Raw genomic sequence first — 25,423 nt, forward strand, 5'->3', positions numbered from 1 at the left:
ATGTCCTCAGATTTGTGTGTAGGGGTAACTAGAACTAAGAGATAAGATTGATCACTAGCAAAATGGATATTTCTTGAAAAACGCACTTTGCAAGTTTTGTCATTACGGCAAGTAATATTCCTTAAAGGCGGAATGGCTTTTTTTCACTTTATAGGTATTAGCACGCATGCAGCTTGCTATCTTCGTTAATTTATCAGAATAATCTGAAAATAACAGAAACGTGTTTGTATAAAAAAGATGACATATCAGAAGATTGAGGGGGGGGGGGGGGGGGGGGGGGGGGGATAACAATGGAATTTGGTGTGCACACTGATCCAAAGTCCGAGTAAAATAACGTTGCGCCATCAGCATACACTTGGTGAATGTAATTTAGCGCGTCATTTAAATTGACTTCCCTAGCGGGATGCTACATGTTCGTGTCCTCCGTTAGGTCGGTTCAAGAAAGTCAAAGGTTAACCGATAAGCGATGTATGACAGAAGGACAACCGATCTCATTAAAATCAGATCTCAGATCTCAGCGAGAACTGAGGTCTGATTTTAATTAGGATTGAAGGACATCGGACAAAGCCTTTTATTAATGACGCACGTAAGTGACGTAGTCGTACCATTAACGTCAGAACGAAGGGCGTATTGGAGCTTCCCTATTAAACACCACATCGATATTTCACGACAGATCTCTATAACCGAAGCAGTAATGAGGTGACATGGGGTTTAACGTCGCGTCCAAGAATACTACACTTATATAGCGACGTGCATGTACGTGTGTGTGTTTGTGTGGCTTCTTGTACTAGTCCGGATTGATGCCGATTTATAGTGCTAGCTCACTGAGATACTATGCCGCAGTTTAACATGAATACCCCACTCACACACAGTATACTGACTCCGAGCCGACCAGTCCTTGTTTTAGCCCCTTAATGCCGAGTCCCAGACAGGGTAACAACAAGTACCATCTTTTAACGTCTTTTGGTATGACGCGATCGGGGATCGAACCCCGGACCTTCCACTCTCCGGGCAGACGCTCTGCCAAGGAGGCGGTCAGAAGCAGTAATGACACTGAACTATCACTGAATTGTGTTTCTAGGGAGCCCTTATAAAATGACACGTACTGTCTAAACGTAGTGTTGTTGTTTTTAAATTCCACACAAAAACTTGCATGTTGATAATGGAAGCTATATGTAGCTAGAGATTGTCTCGCAAAAAAATCGGACAAACGGGATCAATGGACTTCGCGTTTAACACAACAACAGCAACAACAGCAACACCATTCAAATCATCCAATACATTATCGTCAGTTTCAGCAGCACATTTCAACCTCACGGTCAGATTATTTATAAAAAGCATTTTATCTGTAACAAGACAGGTGGCGTTTCAGGATGACCTGGACCAGGGCTAACGACGTGCCACTGCACAGATACTTCACACAAACAAAGTGATAAATAGTTCAGCTGCCATACTTCATAGTTTAATATCCATCGTCATCGACACCCAAACTGTTTCGTCTCTTAACAACGTGAGTAACACGATCTCAGCGGGCGATATATATAATCTCATTTGTCGTCATGGCAACAAAACAACTGTCGCTCGTGATATATACCACGTCAAAATAGCGTAACGGTATATGACATTGGTCACACCGGTTGAGTAAACTATATATAGAGAACACCTTTGTACTCTCTCTCTCTGTGTATGTGTGTGTGTGTGTGTGTGTGTGTAATTACATAACACATGTATGGATGCTAAATAAATGCACAATGGAACAACACGAACGAAAGCAATCTATAAAACGTGTAAAGCTACCTTATGGTATAACCTAACTCCGATATTCCTACATACAATAGCACTAATAACATTAACATAAGTATATCAGAAATGTGAACCATTACAAGCCCTGAGTTTAGTGGGTTATTGCTGTTTTCTGCCCCTGTTGGTCCCTTGGGCGGTATATGGGGCTGCATGACTTACACACGCTTTAATCGCAGCTCGCCGTGAACTCGACTTTCAATCAGTGGGCTTGGCTCAATTTTTAAACCAAAGATACGCGCGTCAATCAACTGAATGTTTCCTGGTACAATATGCCTTGGTTTTGGGGCGATTTTGTACTTTATATATAAACTGTACAGGATATTTTATTCTAGAAACAAATGACAAAGAAATAATTAAACTACCAACAGCAAACATAACAAAGTCAGTATTGAATAAACATTTACCATGTATATATAATATATGCGACTTACAAAGTTGTCTATTTTATCGGCACATCGCATATGAAGCAGTTTTAAATAATTAACTTATCCGTGGCAAAAGAAATGTAATACAAATATTATGTACAAAGTAGGTACAAAAATGATTTTTTGATAAATTTCAGTTTCATAAGCACCGCCATTGAGGAGTTAATTATTTAAAAATTTATGTAAGATGGCTCAGAATGTTCATACGCGCAGGCACTGCCAGGCAGTGCCTTATTCATTAGAACGTTTCACTTTTATTCTCCTGTAACAACAGTAACATTTTTTTCTAATTCTTCGATCATTAACGCAAAGCTGCTATTTCAAAATTGGGGTTTTAATTACTCAATGACAAAGTATGTGTTGCAACAAGCAGACGATCTTGCATGTACGAACAAAGGCGCACCTGTTATAGCGCCCCTCGTGGCCAAACAGGGAACTACTTCCTGGGATCGACAATTTCCGTAAAATGTGAAGAATAAAAAACCGATTCATACGCGCTATGTAGGTAAATAAGTACAATCACCAGGTGAATGGAAAACATTCTAATCATCTATTTGAATAAACAGATTGTCTTATTTCATGAAAAACAAACATATATAAGGGAATTCCACAATGACGTCATCTCCGACAAATATTATATGGCGGCGCGAATTCTGCTTGAGTCACGTGACCCCTCTTCTTTCTGTGAGCGCATTTCCAGGTAGAGTTCCTGTGTTTTCAAATATCCTGCATTTGGTAAACAACACATCTTGGTGTATGTTTATGGGTTCTAACGAAACCTAATTGCTCAAAGATTACGTCTTGACGACTATTTGAGAGATATATGTTCAATGTTTGAGGTTGTGCGTGATTGAAATTTGTGTAAAAATCCAGCATGGCGTCACATGGTGGCACGCATCACTGTTGTTGTCTGACGACGGATATTTATACATTCAAGGACGTTAGGATGGGCTATAAGCTAATAAGTGTGGTCTTTTCCATTGTTATTTTTTAAATTATCCAATTTACTTGGTGCCCTCTACATAAATGACAGTTGTCGCACTGTGTTTTGAAGGAACTATTTTCTGCTGACGGTAGCTCAATCCATGGAGGAAATGTCAAAATCCTTGTTCGATTGAATTTCCCATAACATTTTTGTGGACCAGGCGAAATGATTGAAGATCATATTTAGTGTACGTAACCATAATAGATATCGAAGTTAGTCGATTTGCTATAATATGTATGCTGCGTAGATGGGATTTCCCCGAAATATCAATGTGCACGTGGATAATATCAAATTGAATCTCTGCTCGTCAGCTGATTTGTGAAAACCGAAAAGCGAACGTCTTGTTTCACAAGCATTCCATGCACTGACCCGCCTACCATTCGATTAGAGAGCTGAATATGGTTAATGGACCAAACTGGTGTGTCTTGCTGATCGAGGTGGAAATTAATGTTGTTTTTGTGTCTACCCTAGGCCTACGAGGAAAGCAGATGGGATAAACTTTTGTTTCTGTTTATGGTCGCCAATCTTGATGTGAGAAGATATACGAACTCCAGAATTGTTTCGTTACTCTGGTCTAGTGTTAATATTCAGCTTGATTGCACCATAGACCAAACGGGGGTATATGGTCTCTGATTGCATGTTTGAAGTATTATTCTTGTGGCAGTGACATAGGCTAGATCTTCTATAACCTTAATTATGTCACACAATTGAACAAAAGTTAGATAATGTTTCAATGTGTTAGTGTATTTGAAATATCCATTTTCATTATGTTGCCATTATAATGTCACATATCAATATAATTGGATTGAATTTTCCTAAGATGATGATGGTGATACAGAATAATTTATTTTTTGGCTTGGGCTGTGGACTAGTGGCTGAAGTCACTGGCAAATGAAAACACTTTATATTAATGATAGTTTTGTTTATGCTACAAGATTAGTGTAAATAGCTGGTTTTGGAATGTTTTATATATTGGTACAACATATGTTACAATAAATGAAAAAAAACAAGAAAAGCTGCTCATTATAGATTAGAAAGAGCAGCCTAAACGATATTGATGTATACTTAAATCCTTCAAAAGATCACAATTCTGCTTTTTCACTTTTTACTAAAGGGCTTTGAGTCTGAAAGTATAGTTATGATTTATAGAAATAGTAATATGATTATTTGATACAAGTACAAACTTTGAGCCCCCAATCTTTTGCATATATCCAATGAGGTGACAACTTGAAATTATTTCTTTAATGGCCTACAGCTGAGTTGCAGCATGTATTCATGTATTGTAGTATAACCTGGATCCTTTTCTTTCAGATTCCTCTTGTACATAAACATTGTACATACTGTATATGATGAGTGCAGCAGTGAGCACCTCGCGTGCCACCAGTAGGACTAGTAAGGACAAATCTAAAGCCACAGCACACCAGACACAGACCAAATCAGATGGACCACCCTCCAAAGTACAGGTAAGATTTGATCTTTATTAACCTGCTGCCACTTGTGTTGTAGCGATCTTCATATGTCACAGTAACCTTGTGAGAGGTACTACTTTCAAGTGAGACCTGCTCAGAGGTTTTTCATGTGAATTGTAAGACCTAGGCTTTACAGGTGAAGTTTTATAAACTGGCCCTTTGATATGAATATAATATATTTTTGATTGGTTTAAAGTCACAATTTCTTTTCTCATGAAAATTCCATGATGTGAATTGAACCTGCAACCTCACACGAGTTTTGTAACCCACTGAGCCACTGGGGCAGGTGATGAAATGTTCATTTTTACATGTCAAGACTTAAGTTGTGCGCATGCTGCACATGGTATTTCTCTTTTCTACTGCAACACACTGTATGTATTCCAGTGTTTTCTTATTTATTCTGGTATTTCTTGCATTGAGATGATTCTTAAATTGGATAAGACTCCTTGGTTTTGGTTGAAAATGTTAAACCTTGAGCTTGAGCCTATGCCACTTAGGCATGTTAGGCTTTTCCTTCGTTTGCGGTTAGCGTTTTGTAGACATTTTGTAAATAAAACATTTCCCATTACTAGGGGAAGAGGTGCCCAACTCAGTGGATAATTGTTAATTGTTAACAGGTTTATCATTTCAGCAATGCTTGAAATTGAGGGTTTTACAACACAAATGTGTGTCCTGTATGCACAAATGCTGAAAATATTTATTAAACCTTTCAGTACAGTACACTAAATCATTTAATTACCTCACAGGACCCTTTTATTTCCTGTTAGGATCCATGAAATTAAATATTAAGGGTCCCTTGGACCACAAGTTTTGTCGGTCAAAGTAAAACCAGGGAAATTAGTGTCATCCAGGGGGGTAAGTTGTAAGCAGACAAGTGGTATGTAGAATGTAAATGTCCCGATCATAGACAAGAATGTCTGTACTTGTTTATCAGTTGTCCGTGCAGTCTTTTCTTCACACTAGTAAGCGTGTACCTGTAATAAGCAGAAGTATTTATGATACATACTGCAGTGTTTGGAATTGTGGAGAGGTGGTCTTGGGGTCCTATGTTATTATCTGCTGCCACAACGTGGGAGGGGATGTAGGAATGTGTGCTCTCCGTCCATATAGCTTATAATGCGGGGGGATATAGCGATCAGCCAGTCTGTCTGTCTGTCCGTCCATAATCGTTTCCTTTTCCGGGGCAGAATTCGAAAACCATTGAGTGTATTTGATCGAAACTTGGCAAAGCTATCAGGCACATACTGAAGTGGTGCCTTTTGATATTTTGGGATTTTTCTAATTTTTATTTTTTACAATTTTTATTGAATGAAGTTGGACATAGACTCAATTGGGGATGGGGTTCGTTTCCGGGGCAGAATTCGAAAACCATTGAGTGTATTTGATCGAAACTTGGCAAAGCTATCAGGCACACACTGAAGTGGTGCCTTTTGATATTTTGGGATTTGTCTAATTTTTATTTTTTACAATTTTTATTGAATGAAGTTGGACATAGACTCAATTGGGGATGGGGTTCGTTTCCGGGGCAGAATTCGAAAACCATTCAGTCTATTTGATCAAAACTTGGCAAAGCTATCAGGCACATACTGAAGTTGTGCCTTTTGATATTTTTTTTTTACGAATTTTTTTTTTTTACAATTTTTATGGAAAGAAGTTGGACCTAGACTCCATTGGGGAACGGGTTCATTTCCGGGCCAGAATTCGAAAACCATTCAGTGGGTAAACAATGTATGCTTCTTAAAGAACATTCAACTGTTGACTCATTACATACAGAATTGCATACAGAATTGCACATTTACTAGTGGTTACTTTACAGACAGCGGTCATACTCATAGTTCGTGAAAGGTCATTCTGACGCGACCTGTAATGGGATGTCCTCAGCAGTTACTAGAACTTATTTTATTTTAATGACTTGATGAGATAGAGGTAATCTAAGCATGTGATTGATCCTAATTTGAATATTTAAAGCATTAATTGTTTATTGTTAAGCAAGTTTATCTCTGCAGCTGTTGTAATATGCAGTTACCAGCCGACAACAAAACACGGACCGTGTCCTCTTGGGCAGATGTCTGAGATGACCATGCAGTACGCTGATCACTGTGTCGAATTAAAGATACTGATTTATGAGTGATTTCGGTAAATCTTTGCAAATTAGATGTGTCGAGTGCCAGATTGTCGGATTAAGGGGTCTAAATAGCACTGATTTCATCGGTTCCCATCATTAGTGTCGGATAAAGCCGATTGTCGGATTAACAAGTGTCGGATTAATGAGACTTGACTGTATTATGAAACTTTGCATATGTATCAAACACATGCTGAACTGGTGCCTTTTACTGTTTTTCTTTGCAACAAGTTGGACTAAACCTGAATACAGGTTACTTTCATTAGTTTAACTTAAAAATCAGATGGGTTGTAGTGTTAATTTCTGGATCATATATCAATAATTCTTTCAGATATTATCCATGAAACTTTATACCCATAATAACAGGGTGCTGAAATCGTCATGCTATTTTGGAATTTTTACAAAAAGATCTATGCAGGGTTGTCTGAGAACTGTTACCATAATTGCCTTATTGATATGTATAACACTTGACAAAGGAACTTACAAGATATATGGTGAATGGTGAAAAAGCACAACCCATAAATCACAAGTGGCACCCGAACCAGCCTACTTCTAAGCAATGGGCTTAATAATTTTTTAATAATGCAGGGGATAAGTCATCGTCCGTCCATCCGTCGCCAGCCCTACCATCTCAATGCTGCATTTTGTTTCTGAGCATAACTCAAAAACTGTGAAAGATTTTTCATCCAACCTTTGTACTTGTATTAACCAGGGGCTGAAGTGGTACCTTTTGCCATTTCGTAATTTTAAAAATTTGATTTTCCACTGTTTCCATCTACTTAAACATATGTAGGTTTCGTTACTGGAGCAGAACTAAAAACTATTCCATATTTTTCATTCAAACTTGGAACATGTATTTTGGCTGAAGTAGTGTTTATTGCTATTTTTAGAAGAATTTTTTTTCTCCCATTTCCATGGCAACAAGTTTGACTTTGTGGTGTGCTTGTCCGGACCATATAACTAATAGGTATTCTTTCATGACACTTTGCACAAACAAAGACCAGGTTGTCAAATGGTGCCTTTTCCTACTTAGAGGTGTTTAGAATTCCTATTTTTTGTTTCCATGGTAATGAGTTTGATTTTGACTCTGTTCATAGTGATTTGTACCTGACATAGAAATACAAAGTTCCAAATCCCAATTCCATGGTATTGTGTTGATAGCTCAATAACTACTCTTGTATATAGACAGACAGATAAGATAGAAATTCTCTCATCATGTTGGACTTCAAAGTAAGCATGAGATTATTTGCCATCTTATGATAACTCTTGTTTAAACTAACCACTGCTTACTGACTGCTACTCTGCCAGCTGTTTTCTGTGTTTAGAATATAATAAGAATTAAATGAGTCTGAAATAACTTTTATGAGATAGAAACTTAAAATGACTCCCAAATTTAGAAAATGACCCCCTTAAATATGTGGTATGTCATCATGACTCCCATGTTTAAGAGGCTGTGTAAAACCCTGAACAGCTCCTTGTGAAATCTGCGGACATTACAAACCCAGACCATTACATTTCTTCGTTTGTAATATCAATAATCTTTCACTAAAGTTAAAGTGTTGGTTGAGCCATGCATTTTTTGCCTTCCAAGAGAAGTGGTGGATCACAATTTATATCTATATATTTGTCACTTCACCATGTTCACATTTAGGATACACTTTTAGTGCCAAACGGCCTGTTTGTAGGAACTTTAAATCTTTTGTTTGTATTTCTTATCAGAGTAGCAATTTGAGATGATTTAACATGCATCATACATATGAAGTTGACTTTAGTTTAAATAAATTCAAATCTTCCTCCTTGCATCTCCTATAATTTGCACCCATTCTAAAGTTTTATGCCCATATGAATCAATTTGTTGTGGCATTTATAACTGTCCTTGTGTGCATTGGAGGCATTTCCGTTACCATAGTAACCTCCTCTTCTTCAAATGAAGTATAACTGTAGGGTTTCACCTACACCTGCAAAGCTAGGGTCAAGGGGACCCTGTAATGAATTTCTAAGGCTCTTACAGGAAATATGATGGTCCTGTTAAGTAATGAAATGGTAGAGTGTACTGTACTGTACTGTAGGATTTGATAATTACTTTAATAAAAAGACCTTTGTCAGTTCATGGTTATTGTCAAGAATTGGTACGATGATTATTATTATGAGTCCCTTGGGATGCAATGCATTTGTTTCACCCACAACACGTTTTTGCGGGGGCATTAAAATGGACACCGTCCGTGTGTACAATGGTAACAAACTTGGAACATAGATAGATGTAGTGGTGAACTGGTGTCTTTTGATAGTTTTGGATTTAAAAAAAAATATATTTACAGGTTTCCATGGCAACATCTTTGACTTGGGGTAGTACTTGTTTCCCAAGCAGATCTTGAAAACAGTCAAATATTGCTTCACCAAACCTGGTACTTCGATAGATGTAGTGCTGAACTGGTGCCTCTTGATAATTTGGGATATTTGAAAAAAGTATTTTCAGGTTTCCATGGCAACATCTTTGGCTTTTCCTGGAAATGGTGCTCGTTTCCGGACGTCTACTTGTGAACTGGTGCCTTTTTATAAGTTTGGGATTTTAAAAAAAACATTGAGTTCCCATGGCAACAAGTTTCATATATATATTCACAAGTATTTACTATTGTGTAATATTTTGATATTGATGACTTTGTCCTCCCATTTTTTTCTGCATCCATTCCATACATTTGTGTATACTGGATGAACATTTTTGCATCATGTAAAACCCTGAATATCTAATTAATTATATTGTTGTAACGAAGTAGAAAGAGGTCTACATTGAGAAAAGCAGTACTATAATCAAAATTTTACTTCACTTGCATTACCAGTCTTTGAAACTGTTGCAGCCCACTGAGGAGCAAATGAGAATAGCACAGATCACTTCTGGACAGGATGATGCAGACTTGGCCGCCATAAGCCAGGTTTGTATTCTGTTATTGACAGTTTATCATTTGAGAGATGTGAGCCATTATTCAAATTCCTTCTGTAATGAACAAAATAATGCTTAATATTTCTTGTTGACACCAGAGTGTTATTGTAAGAAACAGGATGCCAATTTATGTACTGTTGTATTCGTTCTGTTGAAAATCTATTAATATGCCTTTAGGAATTCTTTGTTCACATTTGTTAGATGTGTGGTTTGGTAGTGGGGCTCAGTGTTTGTTTCATTTTGGAATATTTCGAAATGTAACTGTCAATTAACCTTGCATTCTGGCCATGCAATCCTAAGCTTCAAATTCTTGTTATGTGACATCTGAATTTGTTCAAGAAGTTTAAATCTGAATTTTAGTATGTCCCTTTCCCTTCTATGCCAAATTTGGGGCGGTTGGGTAGCCTAGTTAAAGCGTTCGCTTGCCACGGCGAAGACCCGGGTTTGATTCCTGACTTGGGTACAGTGTGTGAAGCCCATTTCTGGTGTCCCCTACCGTGATATTGCTAGAATATTGCTAAAAGGGGCATAAAACCATACTCCCTCACTCCAGGCCATATTTGTATATGATCCGTGAAGATCCGGAGTAGAAAAGGTCTTCAGCAACCCATGCTTGCTGTAAAAGGCAACTATCCTTGTCGTAGGAGGCGACTTACAGGATTGGGTGGTCAGACTCGCTGACTTTTGTTGATGCGCATCATTGTATACCAGTTGCATGGATCTATGCTCATGATATCACACTGATTATTTATAGACAGCCTTCATATTGCAGTAATATTGCTGAGTACAGCACTAAGCACAAAAAACTAAACAAGAATGCTCATGATATCAATCACTGGATTGTCTGGTCCAGACTCGATTATTTACAGACCGCCGTCATATAGCTGGAATATTGCTGAGTGCGGCTTTAAACAACAAACCCACCAACCAACAATTAAATGCTGTTTTGTTTGTTTAGTTGATGGAGATGACTGGTAAGTCTGAGGACACTGTGGCAGTGGCCCTGCATGACTGTGAGAATGATCTGGAAAGAGCTGCTCTCATGCTGCTGGAAGAACAGGATGATGAGCCTCAGGTAGTACAGAAACTGTTGTGTTCAGATTTATGATCAAACTGTGAGCCTTGAGTCCTGTGTTAAAACTTCAGATAGACTGCTTTTACAAATGGCTAGATACTCAGAAAACTTTTTGAACAACAAAATTAAATTCTGAAATACATATTGTTATATTATTTTTCCAACTACTGAAAAGGATATTTTATCAAAAGAGTGACTTCAGCCACTAGTTCAAAGCCCGTAGTCCAGTAAAATTGTGTTTGGTTTTGTACTCTTAATAAGGAAAGTCAATGCTGAGAGAGAATTTCAAGCAACTTTCGTGACATTGATAATAATCCAGGCCCTATTCATCTAAGTCATAGCAACTTGTCTTAGTGCTTTGATTGTTGTACATTTGTGTGAAGAATGCAAGTTTTTTGGTTGGTGTGTAATTATCATTGTTTTGGCAGGCCCATGTTTTCGTTGGTTGCTTTACGGGCAGCAGATATTATATAGCTTGAATATTGCTGAAGATAGTAGAATGTTTTTTTTCTCTGTTACAATTCTATTCCCTTCGTTAAATTTTGGGCATAAATCTAAAAGTATCATAAAACCATACTCTTTTGTAGGGAGAATGGAAAGTTGAGCAAAGCAAAAAGAAGAAACGAACAAATAATGCATCAGTTCCCATTCCGAAAACAGAACCAGTATCAAACCATGTGTCAGACAAATCGGACAGCAAAAGAGATCGTAGTCGTGATGATGACCGACCGGACAACAGACATGATGGCCCTCCTAGACGTGGACGTCGTAATGGAGGCCCCCCTCCACGTCTGGCTCGTGGTCGTGGGAGAGACAGGAACAATCAGTATGGTGAAAGAAATGCAGATGGAGATAATGAAGGATTCAGGCACAGAGATGGATTTGGTGACAGAGGAGGAAAGGGCAACTACCAAGATGGAGATGGGTTTAAAGATCATGATAGCTACCGGGATCAAGATGGCTTCCGGGACAAAGAAAATGGTTTTGGTGGATTTGGGCGTGAGCGAAGTGGGGACAGAGGACGAGGCAGGGGTAGAGGTACAACTTCCTGCTTTTCAAGTGATAACATGATCCATAGAAATTGTACAATTTCGTGTGATTCTATGGATGTAGTGACTAAGTGTTGATGGTACTTTCTGAGTTGACCACCACTGATGTACTACTGTCTGCTATTTAATGTCTGATTGTGTGTCATCATTACTAAAACTATGTTCCACTGATTTAGCCTACCTTTAGAATAAGCACCGCAAAGTTTACAAACATGTTACATTACCCTATGACATAATTTGTGAAATTTTATTGTAAGAAATAACGAAACAATGTCCTGGAATGTCAGCATTGTAAAAGTGTTGCCTGGGGTCACCAAGTGTGCATAAGTTGCTCTCGGTGGTCACTCATCTTGTGATCAATATCATTACTAAATATGGTGTGTACACTTTCTTTTATGGGACATCTTTCGCAATAATTGGATTAGGTTTGTGATCACAGCAATGGGCAAAAGCTGTGCAGGGCCTCTAAGGGGGTGTTACCCCCTTTGCATGCTTGTAAATGTACAGCAGTGTTAGAAATTGGCACCGGTTCTTTAGTCCCAGGCGAAACTGCCCAATAGATAAGGTATCATAAAGAGTTAAACTAGTAGAAATTTGCCCTTTTAAGGGCTTTGATATGTGTTATTATAAGGACTAGTTGACTAAAACTGTTAGTTTCTACCACTGCAAGTCGGCAACAAATTTTAGTAAGCATTCCCAAATTGGAAACCAACATTTCCCAGCACATAATGTACAACTAATGCTGCCGATTTTTAGAGGTGACTTGTCACTGATACAGGGCCAGTAATGGTGTATGCTTTTTTTACTTATATTAGTGTTGTCATTGCATAGAACACTACAACTTTCAGAAACAAGAATTTAAAAAGACATCCAAATTTTGAACAAAATAATTATCTCCCCCCCCCTCCCATTTGCCTGCCAAGGGTGCTTGTTAGAAATCCAAGATAAATCACTGTAGACTAGTCTGAAGACCAAGGCTATCCATAACCTTCGTAAGTGTTTGTCATTTCATTATATAACCGTTCAGGCATGACTTGGTTAATTTCACAAAGTTTAACACTTGTATCTGTAGCTCAGTCAGTTAGCTTATTGGGGCTAACAATCCGATGGTTTGATTTTCACAATAGCTGGTTTCTTGTCTTCTCCTATGCCAGAGATCATCCTTACAAGAATTTGTGGTAGTGAATTCCAAAGGTGCTCCATTGGTATTTTTATACCCCCAATATTTTGTGGGGGGTATATAGTTATACCAAGGTTCCATCCGTCCGTCTGTCTGCCCGAAAACTTTGTGCGCGCGATTTCTCAAACTATTCAGGGGATTCATCTCAAACTTAGTACATATAATCTGTCATATGGAGGGGTGCAATTAAAAGAAAAAAAAGTTTTTTTTATTAATTTTCCATTTTTTAATGAATCTTTTCAAACCCTAACCCTAACCCTATCCTAGCTATTTAATTTGTAACTACTGACACTCTAGGCGGGTCGGGGGGTATAAGTGAGCCACGCTCACTTTTGCACTTGTTTTATTTGCTTTGTATACAGATATGATACAGATGTTTATTACAGCATCAAACACCCCTTGGTTCCAATGACGTGAAATTGATCTTCGTATATGGGCAAGTTTATCATAGATCTGTCTAGATATGGTGTAAATCTCATAGATGTTTGGTCAGTGAAGATAATCACAAACAATAATCCCATTAACTGACTTAACTAGGCGTTGGTTTGATTCAACTTGGTATTTGCTATCCCTATACCATATCATATTATGCTGAGTTGTGTGTGGAATGTTATGTGAGACACAAGAGGGTCAGATGGGTTACAATGTGGTATTTGGCTGATTTGCCCCTTCTTACCCCTTGCATTCATATGACAGATTGTTGCTCTGCTGTCATCCTCTGAAACAAGTCACTAACTCGCTCCTACATGGGGGTCTTAGTTAGAAAGTGGAATAAATGACTAATCACAATATTTTACAATCAACAAGGCTGTAATGGGATATATATCACGATAGATTGTATAATTCTAAAGTTTGAATTCAGAAGCTTTTTCATACAACATAACGTTTACTTGTCCAAGCTCTGGGTATTTGGAATGTGTATAACATTAAACACATTACAAAAATCGGTATTTGAAAAAAAAACCCTTATGCTGAGCATTGAACAGTGATATTGTGATAAATACTGTGGAAGGAGTGAACCTCCATTTAGCAGTATACCGGTAATATCATGCACCATTACTAAATACCAATATCAAGTGTGTATGTTTGCCTTCTCGGGTTCATTTAACTTAAATGTTTATTACCTAATAAGCGCCCCGACCTAATAAGCGCCCCGCTCTAATAAGCACTCACAGCCATATTTTCTAAAATATGGGCTAATGAACAATCCCAATTAGCACCCCTTCCAATTGATCAGTGTACACAAGACTTATTTATTCGTGTATAATATGTATGTTATATGCATTCTTAATTATGGGAAATTAAATTCTGGAAAAAATATATCTGTCGTATATAAACATTTCAGGCTGTCAGTATAAACCACGAAATTTACGATCTTTCAACTCTGTTGTTTTTCACCAAAATAATATTCTTTTAAGAGCCCCCTATTTCTAACTTTGAGAGCGGCCTGGGCACTTGTGTCGAATACAGTATGTGCTTTACACATATGGTTTGATGAAGAAACTTAGAAAACTGAGCAATTTTAAGAATTGTTTTATTAAATTACCTCCCAGGTAACAGCCGATTTGCAGGAAGAGGAGGCCGAGGAAGGTGAGCATTTTACTGCTTGCAATGCGTCAGCCAAACTCTTGTCTTGTTATCGGTTTTAGACACTTTTTTTATACTAGTATATTACATTGTATTGTCTTTAGAGCAGCATTATAAAATTGACACTAGTCCTGTAGTTCTTGCCAAACTGCCCAATAGTTAAGGTATCATTGGGACAAGTGGAAGTTTGCCATTTTTAAGGAGATTGCTATATGTTATCATCATAAGGACTAGTGCACGTGAAATGTTAGTTTTTATCGCTGCTTAAGAGGATAAACAGATGTAATTATATGGATCAAACAGGACTTTTTCATTGACTATTTTATCTTGTTCTTGATATAATATGTCTAGTAGGCTTTATGCAAGACCCTCAGAAATAGATTAAAAGTACCTTGACCTGCAGGGAGTAATGATGAGGAAGAATGCTGTTATTTTTGGGTGTCTGTAAGAGAATATGATTGCAGGGGAGGAAGTGGTGGTGGAGGCTTTAAGCCAGAAGGTCGTCCACAGAGGTTTGATAAAGGACCTCAGATTGATACATGGACTAATGAAACTGCAGAGAATGCTGACAAGGAACCAGCAGGTGTGTTCAGATTGTTAATGATTATAAATTTGCGTATTGGAATATTGGAAGTCAGTATTTGAACTTTGATAAACTTGATATTTGATGTCATTAAGCATTTAGAGGTTGTGACAAAAGTGTGACAAAAGTGTGACAAAATGCAGTATGTTGTTTGTCATCAGTGTTGTGTTCTAAACTGGCTTCTAAGTACTCAAATTATCTCCATATTCCGGCCTTATTTTCTGACAAAGAGATTGATGGCTTGAGAGGATTACTGTAACAATAGTTTTTGTCAAACATCTCAACATGGATGACCATGTGTGGAATGTTTGTTTACACCTACAAGTCAATTAGCACTGTTAATTTGGAAAAAAGGTAATTGGTAGGTGAGTCATGTTGATCTCTAACAATTTGCAGTTGAATCGGCAAATGTGTCTCCGGCGATGCAAAGTGTAATATTATCATTGAGCTTTCTTTTGTAATTGACAAACTTCGAGTAGTCAGATACGATGTCGAAAACCAGGATTATTTATGCCAGACAGCAGTCAAACAACAGCCCTGTCACTGAGAATGGCATTTATTATTGCTTCCAACATTTACTTTTGATTTACTTTGTTCAGGTCTGATACACCACAGGCAGTGATGATGTATCTGCAGAATTCCTATAGTAACGTGAACTTAAACAGCGTTTCTATTACCTCATTTTCTAGGACATTGACTGGTTGTCATCCAAAATGTTGTGAAGAATTTTCCAAATTTGGTAATGCTACAGAAGATTGTCCTTTCAATGGTTGATAACATCATGAAACTTTCTATTGCCCTTTGACTCAAGCAAGCTCCCTGTACAATGCACATATCCTGATCTATCTGAAAATAGTACATCCTGATGAATAGTTGGTAGACTATAAAAAAAGTCTCCAGTCTTTTGGGTGACATTAATTGAGAAATATTTTCATAGTTAACATTGTTTTGAAAATTAGTGATGGGTATTTGCATGACTTTCGTATTGGAATTTATTGCAATAATGATTCATGTATTGTGATACATATCACAGTATTTCGCACATGTTCTTTCAACTGGTGTTTGTTGTGGATCTGAATACAAATAACCCACATTGTTTACAACTTCATTGTCCGCAATTTCGTAGGATATTGCTTTGTTCACAACAGTTGCCTAATGTATACATTTACAGGAAGCAGGTCGCAAATAGTTTTGCTCTTTCGATAGCAGGAATCAGTTAGTTTCTGAATTTCATAATTTCAATTCGACTGGTCATTGGTCGGGCCCTGTCCGTATGTCCGTCCGTCACGTTTCGTTTCCAGGCATAACTCATAAACCGTTCAATATTTTTTCATCAAACTTTGAAAGTCTGTCAGGTACATGCTGAACTGGTGCCTTTTGTTATTTAAAATGTTTAGAAATTTTAGAATTTTAGAATTTTTTTTTACGTCTCCATGGCAACAAGATGGACTTAGGATCTGTGAGGGTAGGGTTCGTTTCCGGAGCATTACTCATAAACCGTTCAATATCTTTTCATCAAACTTTGAAAGTCTGTCAGGTACATGCTGAACTGGTGCCTTTTGTTATTTAAAATGTTTAGAAATTTTAGAATTTTTTTATTTATTTATTTTTTTTAATGTTTCCATGGCAACAAGATGGACTTAGGATCTGTGAGGGTAGGGTTCGTTTCCGGAGCATTACTCATAAACCGTTCAATATCTTTTCATCAAACTTTGAAAGTCTGTCAGGTACATGCTGAACTGGTGCCTTTTGTTATTTAAAATGTTGAGAAATTTTTATTTTTTACTTTTCCTTGGCAACAAGATGGACTTAGGTTCCAAATTCTTCTTTTTTTTACAATTTCCATGACAAGTTCCACCTCAGTTAAAAAAGGTTAGGGTTTGTTTAGATTTAGTTATGTCATAAATTCTGCAACAGGGGCTGGTGATATAGCTAGTTATTGCATTTAGCATTTTTTCAATGTAGATTCTTATACCATACTCAAACTGGAGTTACTACATCATGGTTTAGGAGTTTCACATCCACTTCTGTAGTTCCAATTTTGTGGACAAATCATCGACAACAAAACGTCACTAATGCAATAATTTACCGTAATACTGTGCACCCTATTGAATATACAGTAAACTTCAGTTGTAATGAACTGACGGATATAACAAACTGTTTCTTTGGTCCCATCCATTTGCTGTATATTTTATCGTATTAATTTGATAGATAGAATGATCATGTTTATAATAAAATCGTTGATATTTTGTCAATGTTTGTATATAACTAACTGTTAAACCCTGAGCTTCTGCATGTGTCGCCGATTAGCTTATCAATGTGGCAATAAACAATTCATGGCAAGTGACTAACTGGATTAAGTAACTGACACCTTTGCCCTCAAATGTTATTTGAGATGAATAAATAGTATACATACAGTGTGCACACTTTCGTTTACTCAAGATGCCTGACAGTCAAAATGCTTATAACAAACTACGGTTATTACGAACGAAAATTAGTGGTCCCTTTGAGTTCATGATAACTGTCATTTGGGTTTCTTGTCACCAATACCTGCAAAAATAAAAAGCAAGTTTTGTAAGGTTTATTGCATAAATACTTATATAGATAATTATACATTATATATATTTAAAACTTTGTATTTGTTTAGGATGGGGAGAGACCTGGGAGTCTGCCCCTGCGTCTGAAGATTGGAACGATGATACTTGGCAGGGATCGGTAAGTGGGAAAATTCAGATGTCACCAGATTTTGTTTTTATACAATTACTCATGTTAGTGGTACTATTATTCACTTGTTCTCTTGAAGATCTCAAAGTATTTGGTTGACAAACCATTCTTCTGCATAATATGTGTAAAGTTAGTATTAACGGTTACAAATTACTTTGCCGTTTTGTTCTCTCAGCTGACTGAGTCAAAGGTGTTCACAGCATCAACAGTGAAGGAGGAACCCATGGCACCTTCACCACTGAATGATATCACCAGCTCTATGGGTCAGTCAAATTCTCTTGGACAATCTGGTCCGATGCCAAGCTCAATGGGACAGCCTGGCCCACTTCGACAGCCTGGTTCAATTGTGACTTCAAACTCACTTGGACAGCCTAGTACATTGGGACAGAGGTAGGGGCATTTCTTTTTTCAAATCAAAGTGTTTAAAGGTTAGGCCACATAATTAAAAAAAATTCAAAAATGTGTTGGTAGTTCCAAATATCAGTATTTTGCTATTTCAATTTCCCAACCATTCCAACCTTAAGTGTACAAATGAAAGCAATGATGTAAAGATACAGCGATCGTGCTGTGTTTATAGTAGATAATAAAGATATATGCAGGTTGTCAGGACAGTTTACACCTGTCAGTACCACTTCAAAATACACTATGAAAGGGAAAAGTGAAATAAATTTCGCCTGCAAATGTGTTCAAGAACCCTAAGCTTGGGCCAATGTTTTGGGTTGATCGGTAATGAGACTACATTTTTACGTGGCTTTAGTTTAAAAAAATAATGTTTCAACTGATTCATAATCTCTCAGCAAATATTTTGTCACTCTTGTTCTATTTTTGTTTAGCTGATGGCACACATTGAGTCATGGAAGCTGTTCAATGTAACATTTGTCTGAGAGATGTGCGGTTAAGATCTTTTTCAGTTTACTGCTTATTAATCTTTTGGAAAATGGTTATTATGTAGTGTGTTTTTTCACCATGACACAGATTGGACCTTGGCACCTTGTTAAAGACAGCGGAACAGCAACAGCAGCAAGCCAATGATAACTTGATAGCTCAGTATAACCAACAGGCCACAGAGTCTATCAAGAACACTATTGGGGTGTGTATATGTTCTGTTAACCTCAGTTTATCCCAATAGGATATAATATTCACAATCTGAGGGATTGTTTTTATGAAGTTGATTAGCCCCCTCTGAACATGCTGAAGATCCAGGTTAACATTTGTCTTCAGCAACCCATGCTTTTAGTGAGAGACTAATGGGACCGGGTGGTCAGGCTCATTGACCTGATTGGTGCATGTCATTGTATCCATTGCATAGATCAATGATAAGTGCATGTCATTGTATCCATTGCATAGATCAATGTTGATGATGCTACAAAACCCTTTCCAGGTTCATTGTATGATTCCGACTTTATTGTGAGAAAGTGTTTATGAATCACTACTCAATAGTGATGATACCAGGGATTTGGGAAAAGGTGAGGGTATCAGTGGCAGTGGCCACAGTGGCACACATAACAAACACATACAAAAGCAAGTCAGTTGTTCATCTAAAAACAAGGGACATATGGTACAAGTTGAAATAGGGAATTGCCTAGGGCATAGTTTTTGTCACTGATGCATTAAATTTGCAAATGTCCTCTTCATGTCTACAATACTTAAGTTACACTTCTTGGCCAAATTCCCTTTTTTGACTTTGCAAATCTGAGAAGAAATTCTCATTCATATGTATAAAGAAGTTGATCAGCAATAAGGGGAGCAAAATTGGTGCCCATGGCGATACCTACTTCTTGCCTAAATATCTTTCCCCCAAATATTACATTGATGTTTTCAGGGAGGAGGTCCAACATTTCACATACTGTTTTCTCAGTAAACTTCATAAGGCATTTGCTTTCATAGTTGACAAACTGTCCTGAACCTCTGAAGATAGATATATCACTGTATCTATGGTCACCATGTTTTGTAACAAATGCCCCATGGATCAAGGAATGTAGTTTTTCCTAAAGTTGGATAGGGGAATTGAACTTGGTTCTTTTCTGATATTGCAAAAAATCAAGCAAGTCCTTGGAGTTTCAGAATCCACATGGTATTATTTCCACTTGTCTCAAATACTTTCTGTGAATATAAAGAAAGAATGGCAAGTTATGTGGAATTTTGTGATTTTGTAATTGTGTGTTCACAACAAATGTTCTTGAAATTTGCAGATTGGGTCATCTTCAAGGTCAAACCTTTCGAATCTCCAACCACAGACTGCCCCAAGTGTGTTGAGCTCCTATTCTCAAAACTTGCAGCAGGGGAACAGTATGTCTGCGCAGTCTTTGGCAGCACAGCAGATGTCATCGCAGCCACCGCATGTGCAGCAGGCACTGCAACAGCGACCTAAACCTCAGAGAAGCAAGCTGCCTCCTCCATCAAAGGTATTCCTTCTTTTTACATTTAACAGGCATATTTTAGGAAATTTTAACCTTGGTCACACTGTGCTTCATGTTCTTGTAGCAGTGTCCAGTAACATGTTTTTGTCAGTTCTGCCACGAGGCAGTTGTGGCCAAATGACACAAACTGATCTTTAATGGTATTTTAATTATTCCCCGGCTGGATGGGGCGTGGGGGGGGGGGGGGGCGGTGGATTTACCCATCCGTCTGCTTTTCAATGGGAACCAATTTTCTCAAAAGCTGTTAAGGTAGATAATTTTCACACTGATGTTACTGCTGGCTATCTAAAATGCGTTTTTCAAGAGTTACTTCTTAGATTTTGTTCATACACAGTTGTGGCCCTTGATCCATGTTATTATCCCCCGCCACGAAGTAGAAGGGGGATATAGGAATGGGTGCCGTCCGTCCGTCACATTTCGTTTCCGGAGCAGATCTTGAAAACCGTACCATATTTCTTCACCAAACTTGGCACATATATAGGTCTAGTGGTGAACTGGTGCCTTTGGATAGTTTGGTATTTAAAAAAAATAAAAAATTTGAGTTTCCATGGCAGCAACTTTGATTTAGACTGAAAATGGCGGTAGTCCTCGTTTCAGGAGCAGATCTTTAAAACCATACTATATTTCTTCGTCAAACTTCGCACATAGATAGGTCTAGTTGTGAACTGGTGCCTTTGGATAGTTTGGTATTTAAAAAAAATAAAAAATTTGAGTTTCCATGGCAGCAACTTTGATTTAGACTGAAAATGGCGGTAGTCCTCGTTTCCGGAGCGGATCTTGAAAACCGTACCATATTTCTTCACCAAACTTGGCACGTAATGTCATCTCACAGTATTGAATGCATTTCCTTTCTTGTTGGTAAGTTCCGCATTGCTTGAGTGTATGTTCCTCCAAAAGCGTCATGGACACAGTTGTTGCATTCACTGACCAACTTCATGCAGAAACACAATTCATTACAAATACAACAGTGTAACTGATCTTAAACCTACTCAACTGTATAAACACTATATATTCTTGTCAACCATACTCTGTACTTCACTTGCTTGATAACGGTGTCAGAACCTTCACCGAAACCATCGCTCCTAATTGTAATAAAGAAGTTGTTCATCCATATGTCTCATCCTTACTCATTACAAATTCAGTTACATATTCTATCATAAACTGCAGATGGAAAAACAACACCAGTAATAACTTTTTTTAGTGCTGCAATTAGGCCATTTTAGGCCCATTTACATTGCACACAACCCGACATGTCATATTGGCGGGGGATATGAGTATTTCCTGCTTGTTTTACTTAGTGATAAGTGTCTTCAATGGGGACAAGTTTCCTCAAAAACTACTGATGTTACATGAATGAAACTTTGCAAGCTTATCTAAGAGAATCTTAACATATCAAGACGAGTTCGGAATTCGGTGCCATAATTTATTTATTCCAGCGAAGGTACCTTTCGTCCGTATTAATTTCTAATCTTAACAGATTTTCTCAGATTTTCAGACAACATGAAGCCATCCTAGGCTTTATGGGAGGCAGAGTTCTGTCCCTTGAGCGTGCCTGAAATCTATGACTGTGGGGGTCTAAACCCAGTTCACTCTGATTTTGTTTCTAGGTTTCTCAGCACCATACTATTGCTCACGGATTACATCACATTAAGGTTACACGCCGTGGTATAACGAGAATATTGTTCAAAGAGGTGTTAAACCCAACTCATGGCAGGGGATTTTCTACAAATGACAACGCTGTTTTCTTGTTCCATGTTTGTTTTATTTCCTTGACTACTTGTATGTTTCAGTACAAAATTTGTAGACATGCTATTTCTGGTCTTACATACAGGTGGTAATGTCTTGCATTGAAGAAAGTAATCAAAACTCATTGGCTACATGTATTATCATGATTATGCTGTATATTTTTTGGGAAATGTGTCTACTATATACAAGATAATATGATACTTACAAAAATATCATGACCCTCAAATTTAGAAGATGACTCAAGCAGTAAGAGCACTATTTGAACCACTCCTTATTTCAGATTCCAGCATCAGCAGTTGAAATGCCAGGCCATGTGATGCCGCAGCTGGATGTTCAGTTCGGAGTAGACTTTGGGGCTGATTCCTCATCTCCATTCAGTTTTGGGTCCTCAGACTCAGCTGTTACTGCAAGCGGTTACACGACAACTACCCAGAATAGGTAAATCCTGGATTTGACTATGTTACATAACTATTTCATTTGCTCTTATAAGCTATACTGCTGATATACTCGAGTCAAAACGACCACTTCAAAGATATATGTGGATCATTTGTAGTTAAGGCAGAGCTATAGAAAAGCTTTTGGTTATTTGGGTATTTTACCCAGGGGTTTGATTGGGTATCCACAAGTTTTAGAGGGTATTCAAATTTTTTTACCCACCTGTTTCTTGACATTTGGGTATTTATCTTAAAACCTGTTTCGTAACAATCCCTGCAAATGTTTAAAGAAAGGGTGGATAGTAGTTTACCCGTCTGCATCTGCTAGCAGCCCCCTCTCCGGGAAGCCATTTTTGGTTTACAAAACCTAGCATTGTAAGAAAGGCGCTATTGTTTTTATTACCAATCAGTGACTTTTAAAGATTCACCATGTACATTGACTAGACACAATGTACATTTCAATGTGGCATCTATCAGTATGTTTGTCGCAGAAGCTTTTCTGAATGTAACTGTTGGTAAGTGAATTTGGTGATTGTCTGATACGCAATCATTTTATCTAATAGTTGTAATATAAGCGTTAATTTTATTTGAATAGCATATTTCTAGTTTTTGTTGCGTATTTGATACGCAAGGATTTGATTTGTCTGCGTATTTCAGTTTATTTGATGAGTATTTTACGCAAATACGTAGTTTATCTCGAGCTATGGTTAAGGGATGCCTAGATTTTATGGCTCCATAGACCGTTGTGTCTCCAGAAACCTCTTTCACTGGTGCTAATAACTGAGATGAAATCTCTTTATTAGACATTTTGTCAGTTCTGTTTGTGCCAGTGGACATCAACACCAAAATTCAATGTGCAAAAAGTTGGTGCATACCTTCAACAGAACACCATCTGTAGTCAGAATCTATGAATATCTTCATTAGTTAAGAAAAAAATGTTGATTGTGATTTTAATTTATCGTACAATAAATTGCACTTCATACTTCATGGTTCGTTGCGATTTATCGCACAGCTATCTTTTATTTGAAAATAACAAGTGACGAATAAACAGTTATCTAATCAAAACTCTTGTCTTATTATGTATTGTGACACCTTGTTGTCTTTATGGTATTGATCCAACCAAAATTCCATGTTTATGATTCAGTGCTGTTTCGATGAATAACCATCTAGCTCAATCGAGCAAATCCTCTGAATCTGTGATGCCGGCGACAATGATGTCATCCCCTGGCAAACAGCCACCTGCAATGAGTGGTCTAGATCACTCCTCACCCAGAACGAATGTGTTCCAAAACACAGCTTACAATACAACACCACCAAAGAAAGATGCTCCTTCACCACTGAGTCAGCCTACAAAGGTATGGTGATCTATCATGATATCACAAATATCTTGAATATTAGATTTCTGGAACTTATGGACATGATGGATGTCCTATTATAGGTTTAGCTACTTCGTTGACTAGCAGAATATTGTCATTTAGATGTATTTTACTTCATGATTAAGGAAGCAGAAGTCTTGCATGTTTTGGCCACATTATCCACTACTTGACATGATCTTTTTTCAGATGACGCCCCCAGAGCCAATTCCATTCCCTCCTTCCCAGTCTGATATGAAATCCAGCCCTCTGATGGGAGGACAGAGACAGGGGCAGACAGCAGCTTCACTGGCTCAGGGTAATGCTTGAGCAAGTTACATACATGAACTGACACCATTCAGTGAAATTGATCAAAATGGATGATATAGACACATTCTAGGGTTTGATTTTGTTATATTTTTGTTTAACATTTTTTTAAAATGCCACCAAATATTTATTTCCACATGCACCACGTGCATGTCAATGTTTCAAATTTGTGTCTAACCCTTACATGTCCCCACAACATCGATCTTTGAACACATTCTATACCTTTAAGTTATTTACCATACGTCCACTGTACATTTTGTCTTGCTTTTGGGGGCTTGGCGTCATCACATATATGGGTTGAACTTTGTGAAGTTATGGGTACAGGATGCAACCTGGTTTTGTCTGGTGCAGCTAGGTTTTCATGTGAACATGATCCTGGTGCCAGTTAAATCAAGCCCTGCATTTGAAATGAAAATATTTGTTCTTAGGTTTTTATATTTCCTGTCTTTGTTGTACAGTTATAGAGATGCAAGTCTATTCTGTGATTGAATGTGGGTCAAAATTAGGCTCAACAGTCCCTCCAGTAAATCATGTGAAATATCATAACTAAACTGCTCACGGATCTACCTCAGATCTTAAATAAATGCAGTTAATATACAAAATATGTAAATATTCAAACAACTAAATTAGTACTAATTGGGCCGTGGCACAAATACAGCGTATCAAATGTTTTTATGCCTTTTTACATAAAAGTAAAAGTGTGTAAAAATGTGAATAAAACAGACTATTCTGAAACAGGGCATAACCAGGTGTAAGTAGATCAAGGTGAATGTCCAGGACCTATGACACCTTGACGACAGGTGAGAACAGGTGCATAAAACACATGTGCCGTCTTTTACAGGGGTCGTCTCATTGTTCAGAAAAGTGAATATTGTGATGAAGTATCAAAGACGTTTATGATGATGTTTAGGCTTATTTGTTGTTATTATTATCAATTAGGACATAGGCATGACACTAAAAGATACGTGTTTACATGGGTGGTTTTTTAATGTGACAAGTGTTTTATGTATAGGAATTAGTAGTTTATTACAGTAAGAAAACCATGCTGCCTGTTGTTAGTATTAAGAGTTTTTGTGATGGAATAACATAATGGGAGTTGCATCAACACAACATCCACAGCATGAGATCACAGAACTCATGTGTCTGAGGCTGAAGAAGTATCTTCCGTGTCATCGAGAGGAATGACAACGGGTTGTAAACGGCT

General features: G+C 37.6%; 1 protein-coding gene across 5 annotated transcripts in view; it reads left to right on the plus strand.

Moving 5' to 3' along the window:
* The first annotated feature begins 2,850 nt into the window (after positions 1–2,850).
* LOC124135736 (protein lingerer-like) overlaps positions 2,851–25,423 on the plus strand; it is a 45,823-nt gene continuing 23,250 nt past the window's right edge. For 3 of the 5 annotated variants that reach the window (XM_046501256.2, XM_046501255.2, XM_046501252.2), the window contains exons 1-13: positions 4,525–4,676; positions 9,660–9,734; positions 10,701–10,817; positions 11,405–11,855; positions 14,600–14,636; positions 15,098–15,216; positions 17,864–17,931; positions 18,116–18,330; positions 18,916–19,030; positions 20,133–20,345; positions 22,387–22,544; positions 23,685–23,895; positions 24,103–24,211. In XM_046501256.2, coding sequence (XP_046357212.2) covers positions 4,560–4,676; positions 9,660–9,734; positions 10,701–10,817; positions 11,405–11,855; positions 14,600–14,636; positions 15,098–15,216; positions 17,864–17,931; positions 18,116–18,330; positions 18,916–19,030; positions 20,133–20,345; positions 22,387–22,544; positions 23,685–23,895; positions 24,103–24,211 — 2,005 coding nt within the window. In that variant the 5' untranslated portion in view covers positions 4,525–4,559. Of the gene's footprint in view, positions 2,929–4,524; positions 4,677–9,659; positions 9,735–10,700; positions 10,818–11,404; positions 11,856–14,599; positions 14,637–15,097; positions 15,217–17,863; positions 17,932–18,115; positions 18,331–18,915; positions 19,031–20,132; positions 20,346–22,386; positions 22,545–23,684; positions 23,896–24,102; positions 24,212–25,423 lie in introns of those variants that run through there. The other 2 variants (XM_046501251.2, XM_046501253.2) reach the window with 2 other exon arrangements.

The sequence above is a fragment of the Haliotis rufescens genome, unplaced genomic scaffold (genome assembly GCF_023055435.1).
Source record: "Haliotis rufescens isolate VD_foot unplaced genomic scaffold, xgHalRufe1.0.p SCAF_1, whole genome shotgun sequence".
NCBI classification, from domain to species: domain Eukaryota; kingdom Metazoa; phylum Mollusca; class Gastropoda; order Lepetellida; family Haliotidae; genus Haliotis; species Haliotis rufescens.